Here is a 10,709-nt window from a genome sequence, read left to right on the forward strand (position 1 = left end):
TGCCACATCTCTGTGCGCAACTGCAGTGGAAAAAAAGATGCAGCATAGTTAGAATGAATAAAGCCATGTCTGAGCAGGGAAATGGCTAAATACCATGCACACTGAGATGTCACTTACCTTCTCTTTATCTAGTCACACACATGGCAAATCTATAAGGTCACTGGTTGCTGAGCCACCGATTGGTATAGAGTTTCTGAGATCCTCAGGCTCCATTCAGTGTCAGCTTCTACAAGGTACAAAGCTGTTTATTTCAGGGCTGTTGAGCAAAATATAAATTAGAACAAAAATCGACCTGGCTTCTGTTTAATCTTTTAGACCTTTCCAAAATTCAATTTAACTACACTAAGAACTTTTGAGTGAAAAAGGAAACAGAATCAGATTCCATCTTTTTTATCATAAAAATATGTCCGATTCTCAGACAGGGCACTTCATACCACCCTGGCATTGCAAAAAGTTATAAAGAGGCAGCTGAAGCTTACATCCACAGGGAAGCTCCTTTGTAACGTCAAAAAAGTAAGAAGTGGCCTTCTTGCAAAAAGGTGCATAGGCAACAGAGTGTTTAACAACGGCAGAATTGGAGAGAAAAATGCATACATAGAATCATGCCTAAATCTCATTCTTTCAGGCTGTGCTTCTAAATACATTAAGCAGGAAAGCAGGAATCTTGAAGATACTATAACTTCTTTGTCACTTAATTTTATTTTACCAAATATTTTGCTACAATCCTTAGCTTCATTTTCATATACTGGTATCTAAAAATACAATCTTTCTTTCTTTTGTGGTACAAATATATTTGAATTTTGGAGAGTTCTGTAAAAGTGAAATATTAATTAATCCTTTGTTTCATCTCTCCATTATTAAATCTAGAAATCATAAAATTAACAGAACAGTATCAAACGCTATGTGATCAAAGGGGGCCATTTTAACAGGAACAAACTACTTTCCTAATGAACACTCCATTAAAACAATGGCTTGTAATTATATTAATATTAAATGTATACAGTCATTGCTACTGCAATGAAGTGATCAAAGGCCTGAAACAGGCATACCAAAAAAAGTGAAATAAGAAGGTATTTTTATACAGTAAGCTAGGGAACAATAAAAACATAAATAATGGCTGTAATGAATGCATTGAAAAATACATGAACGTAAAATAAAATTGTTACAGATGCATGAATGCTATGACACCACATAATTTATAAACAGTGGGAAATAACAAGTATGTGACAGAAAAACGCACACGGAATAGACTCTGTATGTAGAGGAAATGGTTTTCTAATCTTCTCATAGTCAGTTGTTTGTTGTAGTAGAAAGGGGGACTGATGATGAAGATTACATGTATGCACCACCTACTGAGAACGCTTGACATTTAGTCAACTTTTGTGTTGTGTTTTTTTTCTTTTGGGTACAGGCTGTTTCCAGATCTCCTGGGGCCAACTGTCATTAGCTACCCTGGTATAAAAGAGCGCGACACATAATTTTCTTGCTTTAATCACAAAAGAAGGTAAATACTTTATATCTAATTCTCACAAACTAATGTGCATGCATATATTGTTGCCTGTCAGACAGAGGGGTGGAAAGAACCATGACCAACTGAACTGAGATTTCTGTATTTTATGATCTCCAGCTACTTGAGCTCTTTACGGGTGAGAGAGTAGCAAACCAAATCTTGGACAGAAATTTGGATGGTACAAGGGAGTGACAGCAGTCGTGATAAAATGGTAAGAAGATCATAGTGCATGCATGAAGCTATTCATCTTATTCATTGCTCCATTTTGCTAACTGCAGCAGGAAAGCAATAGTAGTTACAATTATTGTTGTTTTCTTTCAGAAAGCTAGAACTGTTGTGGTTTGTGCCTGTGCCATCTTCATGGTTTTTCTTGTAGTTGAAACCTGGTGTGCTCCAAAGGTAAAAGGGGGATTAAAATTGTCCCTACTGAATATTATAAGAGGGTTCATTTCTGGTGAAACAAGACCTATTTTCTTTTTGTAACTTGCAGAATAAAGCTGTAGTGAGAAATTGGGGCCCACAATCAATGCTGTACCTCAAAGGACGCTGTAAGTTATACTCAAAAACCTGTCCTGTAAATAATGAAGATATATGCTTAGTTGGACTAAAAAATTAAAAACGTATTAATAGATTTTTAAACTATCACAGAAAATCAAAACTGTCTAATCTGTTAATCAAACTGTTTATAATATGAAAGTTGTGCCAAACTGAATTGTGCAGATTAATATACTGCATTAGGCAATGGCCAAAACAAAGTTCTCATGGGCATATTTGTATTATGCAGGAATTGTTTTTAGCAGAAAAATTATTTTTATGTTTATACTACAATACTTTACTCAGATACATATTTATTTTACATGCACTTCTCATAGAAGAACAGTCCAATAGTATTTGCAGAATTATAAGATTCTTAATTTTAGTGGTGGTTTGATGGTATATAGCTAAAGCATACCTTTTATCTTATCATTCTGCTTGTGTCCACCCTTTCAAAGAATAAACAAACATAATGATCTGTCTTTCTACCCACAAATTGAACCAGGCATTTTACTGCAGTGTTTTGAACTCCAGTTCTGGTAATTTTTAAGGCTAGCTAGTAGATAGCTGTTTCACTTTGCTGATACTCAGAGGAATCCTCATGGTAAGCAATCATCTCATTATATTAAAAAACTGGAAGAAGACAAGTGCTTGTGAGTGACAAGTAAGTGGAAAGTTTGCTTCTGTTTGACAACAGAATGTCACTGAGTAGGTGGCCCCTCTAAAAATACCTTTGAAAACACAGCATTTGAATTAATGAGGTACTTAAAACTCAGAAGCTCAATAGTACACCTACTCAGTATCTTCAGATATTATTCAGGCGACATTTGCTCTAGAGGCTGTGGACTACATCTGACCTGCTCTTTTGACTTTAAGGTTTTATGGACAATATTTGGGAACAATATCTCTCCAAAGAGTAATTGATGGCCCAGAAATGATTACTAAATTACTATATGCCCTCTGGTTCCTAATTTCTGAAGTCTGCCTTGCTTGAGACATTTTATCCTAGGCTGAGACATTACTAGAACAATCTTGGAGTGGCTCAGCTTGAAATCAAAGTATTTCAGAGGCGCATATGGAATAGTCCTGAGGTGAGTTTAACACATCACAGGATTATTCTTCAAAGTAGGATAATCTCTGGCTAGCATAGAGCCATCATACTGCTATATTCCAGATGCCTCTCTCTCACTGGTACATGGGAAAACAAGATGAGTACAGACTGCTGCTTCCACAGTGCTTCCAGGTAGCAGACTAGCTCCATGGAATTGATGCAGATTAGAGCTTCCCCAAGCTATCAAAGCTGTGCTGGTGGAAGACTGTTGCAGGCCAAAAGCAACTAGTCCATAACCAAAGGAATATAGAGATGAATTAAAAATTACTGTAACTTTCCTACTCCTTCTGGTTTGCATTAGATTTGTAGCTGGACCCCCCAACATCAGGCCAACTAAAACAAAACTGTGAATGCTCTAACATGTAAATTGTGATGATAATTGTGATGCTGGTGTCTTCAATAAAAACTGTTCATAACCTAAAGAACTAAAATGCTTGAAGAAGTACAACCATATGGACTTCTTTAGCAGTTTTGGCACTATTACAAAAATTATTTTGTGCAAGCCACTTGCAATGATGTTCATGGAGACTTTGCTATTGCATCCGCAATTTTTTTTCATTTTTCTCCAAAAAATTTCATATATAGACTTACTTGAAGTTTGTAAATATAGATCAGCTATTAAAAAAAAAGAGAGAGAGAAAATAAGGAGTATGTTGTAGTTATAGAAATAAAAGATTCTGTAAGCTGAATTTGGGCTAACACTTCAAAATTTGCAAATATTTTAAAGATTTCAGATGCAAGCCAACAATCTTACCTCCATCTCTTTCTGATACTTAAGATCATAGATTTATGTATTTCTAAATGACCACACCTTTTCCTACAGTCAAATATCCCTGTAAATAGTCTATATTTATATATTAATATACAAGCATTGATTCAACCAAAAGTTTTGCTTCTCTTGATGATGATGAAGACTTACTTATCTATTGTCATAAAGAAGCCACATGACAAAGGAAAACACAGGCTCAGTGCCTTCCTCCAGAGAACTTGCAGCTTAAGTTTTAACTTACTACCTTGCATAAGATTATATAAGCTACAGACTTTCTTCCTGTATACCCTCCCTAGCCAAAGAATCACACGTTTTCATGCCTCTAGCCTTAAAAAGATAGCTGACGGTACCTGCCACTCCCTTACAAGGAACGATATCACCAATTCACAAAATCAAGTTAATACTTGAGCATTAAGAGTAAGCTTAAAGCATCTGCCCACTCAGAGCTAGGCACCGTTGTGTCACTCCTTTCCCAACCTACATTAGTCACAAGATACCCTCATACACATACTGACCTTGCCCTCATCTCCAGCCCAAATACAGCCAGCAAACCAAGATCCTTCTCCAAAGCACACCAGACAAAGGGAGGTGTCAATAAGTAGGTGTCACAGATGTTGTAACTGTTCATTTGTAATTGCTTGTTTTACAACTTTGGGAGACGTTCTGGATTATTCAAGGTTGCATCACTTTTACTGTATTTAAGTATCTCCGCATGGCACCTCAAAGGCAAGAAACATGAAACATAAGATAGACGTGCTCTAGTTCTAATCATACGAAACCACTGAGCTGACTTTAAGTTATCAGAACTGATTTTTCTGCAAGCAGTAAATTGAGTTCTCATATTCTCTCTTATCTGTCTATAGTTCTTATAGCTGCTGCACAGAATGTTTCACAAGTGCAGGATATCATGACTTGGCGGAATATACTACACAGACAAGCTGAGACATGTGAGGTTGTATATAAAACACCCTCCGTTAACAGCAAAACTGATGATACAGTACTATCATCTGTGCTAAGTACTTTTCACGGTCCAAATGCTTCACACACATTGTTTAAGTAGCTCCAGCACAAAGCCTGGTAAGGGTGCTATTTAACTGCATTGCTGTGCGCAGTACTGAGACGGCAGTGGTTGAGGCAGGAATTTATCCTGCCTAAGTTTGGCTAAATACAAGTTAGCCATCTAGCCTAAGCAAGTTGTCCAATTTTCCTCTCTAGGCAGAGGAAAGAGAAGCACCGCCAGCAATTTATCCCACTCTAAGATGAGAACAAAGCATCAATGGAGAGAGAAAGAGAGAGACCTCCAGAAATCAGTTCATCTTCTTTAGAGGCAACTGACTCTCTCTTTTCAATGATGCTAGAAAGAGCCTAGACACCTAGCTTGAAGTAGACGTCTAACTTCACACATCAGGCAGGCTCAATCTCACTCTAGAAGCACGAAGAGGTGTATAGGACTACAGTATCTTCTGCCCCATAGTGATGAGCAGACTCCAGGTGCCATGTTATTTCTTTATTGAAAACACTGCACTGGAGGAATTTGGGCTATCTAGTCTAGAGCAGTAGTGCTGTTGGTGATCTCTCACTCATTTTGAGGAGAAGCTGATGAAGGCTTGCTAAACCATGTGACTTTATCCCAGAACGTCATTATAAACTATTGGTTTTAGACAAGTCATTGCCTGGGCAATGCAAATCTCAGTCCAGGGTCATTGCAATAACCCTTAGTTTAGCTGAGCCAAGGCCAGAGCCTCACCTTTTGAAGTCTATCTTGATGTTCTGTAGCAAGCAGCTACACGATTATACCTTTGCCTAGATCCAGTTTCATTCTCTTATGCACATAGTACCTGTTGCTTTAAACTGAATGCTGTGTTGATGGAACAGTTTTCCTGAACTGTTTGTTTCCTTCTCTCTTGTTTATTACTAGATGGCAGAAGATATGCCTCTGACAATGAAGAACAGTATTACAAGCTTAATCTGGAGGACTTCAGTATGTTTTTAAAAAATAATATTTAAAGAAAAAGTATAAATAATTTACTGGTATACTAGCTACAGATATTGCTGTTGTTTTTTAACATATTAAAGGCAACATCCTTGAGTAGCAGGAAGATTTTTGCTTGTGTAAATAGTTCTAACTCCACTGAACTGTTTACACTACAGAGGATCCATGCCTTGCTTAAATCTAGGGAAAAACAGATTAAGGCCAGGATTTTTCAAAGTGGTCAGAATTATTCTGACTCTGCTATCAGTAACAAATTGAATTCTCTAAGAGCAGAATCCCTTCCCTCCAAAACCAGTGGTATTCCAGGAATTCAATTATTTCTTGGGAACAAGAACAAAAAACAAAGAAAAGTTTGGTGGTATTTCTGTCTACCTGGAATTGAGAAAAGGCTGGCAGCAGTTCAGTTCACCTCCCAGAACCCGAAAACAGAGACTGCAGCAGGAAGAGAGCAGCGAATAGGAGCAGTCCTGGCAAGAGAAAATGCAGTTTCACTTTGGTGAAGTAGTACCAATATCACACACAGACAAAATGAGATGGTGTTAGGAAGCAGAAAGAAAGAGCAACTTCAGGGTTATGGCAAGTAGAATTTCTCCACTGCTTACAACACTAGAATCTCTCTAAGTGAATACAAAGCAGAGTTACACGGTTGGGAAGGGGCTGTTTGGAGATACAGCACCGCTGTGTCGCAACACAACAGCACGGTGTGAAGATTACATTTCCCCACATTTTCTGGAGTGGGGCCACACAGATTACCAGACCCACTATTTTAACCGAGGCCAAAATGAATTTGGAGTAGTCCTAAAAAAAAACCAGCCAGGAGTCTTTAGTATAATCCCCAATTGCTTCTGAGAAACAACAGAAATTGTCAGCATTACAGGATCGATTTGCAACAAACTGGGTCAACAGTTTAGGAAAACATTCTTCTACAAGAAAAGTGGTTACGCACATGCTTAGTAGTGATGGCTTTAAATATGTGCTCCAGGACATTCCTGGCATAGCACCCCTATAAGCAATCATTAGCAAAGGAATAATGACAATAAGGGTGTTCCCAACACCAGCCCTAGAAAATGAATGAGCACATAGCTTTGGTTTCAGTGACTCCATCCTGGGGACACTGCTAAAAGGTTGAAAGAAAATAGGCAAAACTCATCTGAAAAATCTTTCCCTCACCCTTGGGGTGCTATTGTGGAGAAAAAGCACCACAGTTAAACTGGGGCTATAGAGAACATTCAGGGTTTTCCACCTCACCTATGGGACCAGGTAAGTGCATGCTTTCAAGGCTGGATGAGCAAGAACAATATTCCAGGCTTGCGAGATGGACAGATCTTCATCTGCAGCAGCCATAGAACAGGTGAAGGACCCATAGCCAACGCCTGCTGATGTCAGAGAACAGATCTTGAATCCAGCAGAGTTGGAATAATTTATGACAGTTAACTATAGATACCAAGCTCTGCCTCCTGCTAGAAGAATACCCAGAAAATACATACATTTTTGTTTTTTCTTTAACTTTAGGCTCTTTGAGTTCAACACCGATCGAATTTCTGAACATCAAAAGAAGATTTACAGCCCCAAACATGGATATTAAATACTTGGAATAAAACAAAGCTTTCCTTTACTTGCTGCAAACATCTTCTCATGCTGAAAAACAATAATTAAAAAAATGTTAACTGAACGTAACTACTGCACATGTCACAGTGCAAGTCTCTTTAGAGACCAGAAAATGTTAAATCCACTTGTTTCAAGAGAATCTTCATTTTATCTCATTAAAATTACATTCAAAAGTTACGGAAGCCAGAGGTTTACTAATGTGGCTCTTCTTGTTTTTTCTTACATTATAAGCAAGAAACAACATTAAGTAAAAGAAAAGCTTAGAATTCCCCTTGTAATTTTCATAAATATCTATGGGAAGCAGCAGTATTAAAAACATCAGACAAACATTTCTTTGCTGTCCTCAAAGAGGATCTTTACAAAACCTGTTGTATATGATGAGGCAATGTTCATCCAGCGCCACATGAATCATATTCAGCTTCTCTTTGTGTATGGGGCTATCACTCCAACCTGCTAGGCTGCTGAAGAGAATGAGGTGTCTCCCTGTAGACATAGCCTCTGTGATTCTCTGGTCCAGCACAGAAAGTGCCAAATATCTTCCATATCACATGTATGTGATGCCTTATCTTTAAAACAGGTTAAATAACAATAAAATGTGTTTGTACCTCATTCAGATAACTGCCAGAAACATTAACAAGCAGAGAGATGCCTCTTCTGATACTATTTCATATATTTAAATTCAATTACACTTACAGTGTTTGTTTTCTTCTCCAACTTTGCTACAACAGGGCTTAGAAATCTGAACAGATATTTAATGGATGTTGTAGCTGCCAATTTCATGAACACTCTTCAAAAAAATGCTGGATTCTTGCCTAAGGCATAAAAAAAATTAACAGCAGCTCACAAGCAAGGTGCTTCTGAACCTTTCTGTTCAAATGTCAAGTTGTCAAGTTTTGTTTATTACCTACTGAAATGTTGCATCAGCTGCTCACTCACCATACTGACACAGGACAGCTGTTCCATTCACTTCTATAAAACAGATCAGTTGATTTATATTGCTATGATCTGGCAAACAGTCACAGTATGGAGATGACCGAAGTTTCAAACACTGACCTGAGCTTAGTCTGTTTTGAGGCATCTCACCATTTTTGCTCCTACACTGCCAACACTAGTTTATAATGTACTTTAATCGGTTCTCCTTGGTTTAGTTTTTAATTCACCCTGATGGGTTTTTCATGGCTTTTATGCCATTAACTGGCAGGAATGAAGTCCTAACCCATTACAAGCATCCTAGGCACAACAGTAATATAAATGAACAAAAGGGTAGCACAGATGCTCTCATCTAAGTTTAATATTTTATCATTTTAATAGACAACGATCATTCCCACAATCTCTATATAGTTTACAGTTAAAGACTCACCTAGGATTACATAGGCTGCTGTTCCTGCCTGAAAAATACTAAGCTGTTCCTTGGCTGTCGGTTCTGCTGTCGCTAAATTTTGTTGCACATGACACTTCTACAATACAGCTGTCCAGCCCATGCTCTATACTCTGCCCCCTAGCAAAGCTAGAAAAATTCTTGGTATTCAATTTTTCACTATTCCTTTCAGCAGAGCTGTGTAAGGAAAGGGTGAATGATGGTGCAGAGATAAAGTTTTTATCTCCAAAAGAGACAGAGCTATGAGTGGGTGAGATGTAAAGGGACAAAGCTCAATACAGGCAAGTCTTTCTAACAGACCACTGTCTTTCACAACTCACTGAAGTCAAGTGAGTTCCATTGATTTCACTAACTGTTGAATCTTGCCCCTGGATTGGACAGGAAAATCTTTCCTTGTTGCCTGTCCCAGTCCTATAATGCAGAAAAAAAACATATTCAAGATGGCCCGTGTGGGTATGAAAATCCCACCAGCAGGTCCAATTGCAAGGACAGCTCCCAAGGAAGAAATCTTTTCAATGCTCCATCTCTCTTGCACCAACAAAGAAGGCAGCTGTTACACATGCTCAGGTCCACCTGGAGTGAAGAGAAGGGATGTGTGAGTTTTAAAATTGGAAAAAGCTATTGTAGAAGACAGATTCTCAGTAAAAACAGTATAAGGCTCTGAAAAACTCTTTCTGAAAGAAGCAAAAACATTAAAACATTCAAGTGAACAAAAAAGATGTATGCATACTCATTGCTACTAAACCCAAAAGAATGTGATGAATGTGATTCACGTTCACTGAGGAAGGCTATTCAGCTATTTCATACTTTCTCTGTAGTGCTTCAGTACATAATCAGAAAACTGCAAAAGTGGGTCAGGTAAGGTCACTTTGTGTTGATAAAGCAGCACACAGTCTGATACTTAAGGCTTTAAGCTGAGAAGTCGCCTGAAAACTTCAAAAAAGTAATTAATTTTTCTGCTTTGGTTTCCTTGTCCAAAAAAATAGATCAAACAACATTTGTTTTTATTTACTTTACACCAGTGAATTAGACTCTGTGCTCTCCACAGAGATTTTTCTCTTGCTGGATTAGTACAATAGTCCCAATTTTGGTGTGCGCTATTACCTAAGCACTACTGTGATTCACACAAACATAAACTTACTCCTAGTGACAGAGCATCAGTACTGCATTCCTCTTCCAAAAAAAAAAAAAGTCAGATAAGCTCAAACACCAATGTTTTTGTTGTTACTCTTCTCATTTTTGCAAATAGTAGGCCCTAATCGAGCTCTATTAACAATTCAGATATGAGGAATAGACTCCGACAATACATAACCTATACTTTTTCTATAATTATATCTGCACAAGCATTGACAGCTTCCAAGCAACGGCAGACCTGCAGCAACCTCTGATGATGATTATTATATTCACTGCAGTCAGAAACTTGATTGAGGACTACCTCTTATTGCTTTTGACATTGCCTACATCTTAATAAGCTTCTTAACAAGAGACAAGATATGCAATGAAATGGGGTTGGAATTAGTGATAGAAAAATGTGAGAAATACTACAGATATGGATAGCTTCCTACTGAAGTTGCTTTCTGTTGCCCCCAATCCTCTCAGCATGCATCAGAGAAATACAGTATTTTCATCCATCATTTCCCTTCATAGGAAAATGACCTTTTAAAAGTTGTTACTCTGATCAAATGAGATTTCTTGTTTCTGATCATTTCAAAGGAGCCACTTCATTTGCTGCAAATATTAATAGGACAACTATACACACCATTTTCTAAGATCTTTCCACAAATAGAATTAAGCTTAACTTGATGC

The 10,709-nt window shown here is 37.7% G+C and overlaps 1 protein-coding gene across 1 annotated transcript; it reads left to right on the plus strand.

Annotated features, from left to right (window-relative positions):
• The first annotated feature begins 1,685 nt into the window (after nt 1–1,685).
• LOC135328565 (spexin prohormone 2-like) lies at nt 1,686–5,931 on the plus strand. The gene is made up of 4 exons (XM_064513438.1): nt 1,686–1,721; nt 1,832–1,909; nt 2,001–2,058; nt 5,843–5,931. Exons 1-4 carry the CDS (start codon nt 1,686–1,688, stop codon nt 5,929–5,931), a joined length of 261 nt encoding a protein of 86 aa, XP_064369508.1.
• Nucleotides 5,932–10,709: the final 4,778 nt, after the last annotated feature.

This window comes from Dromaius novaehollandiae, chromosome 5, assembly GCF_036370855.1.
Source record: "Dromaius novaehollandiae isolate bDroNov1 chromosome 5, bDroNov1.hap1, whole genome shotgun sequence".
NCBI classification, from domain to species: Eukaryota; Metazoa; Chordata; class Aves; order Casuariiformes; family Dromaiidae; genus Dromaius; species Dromaius novaehollandiae.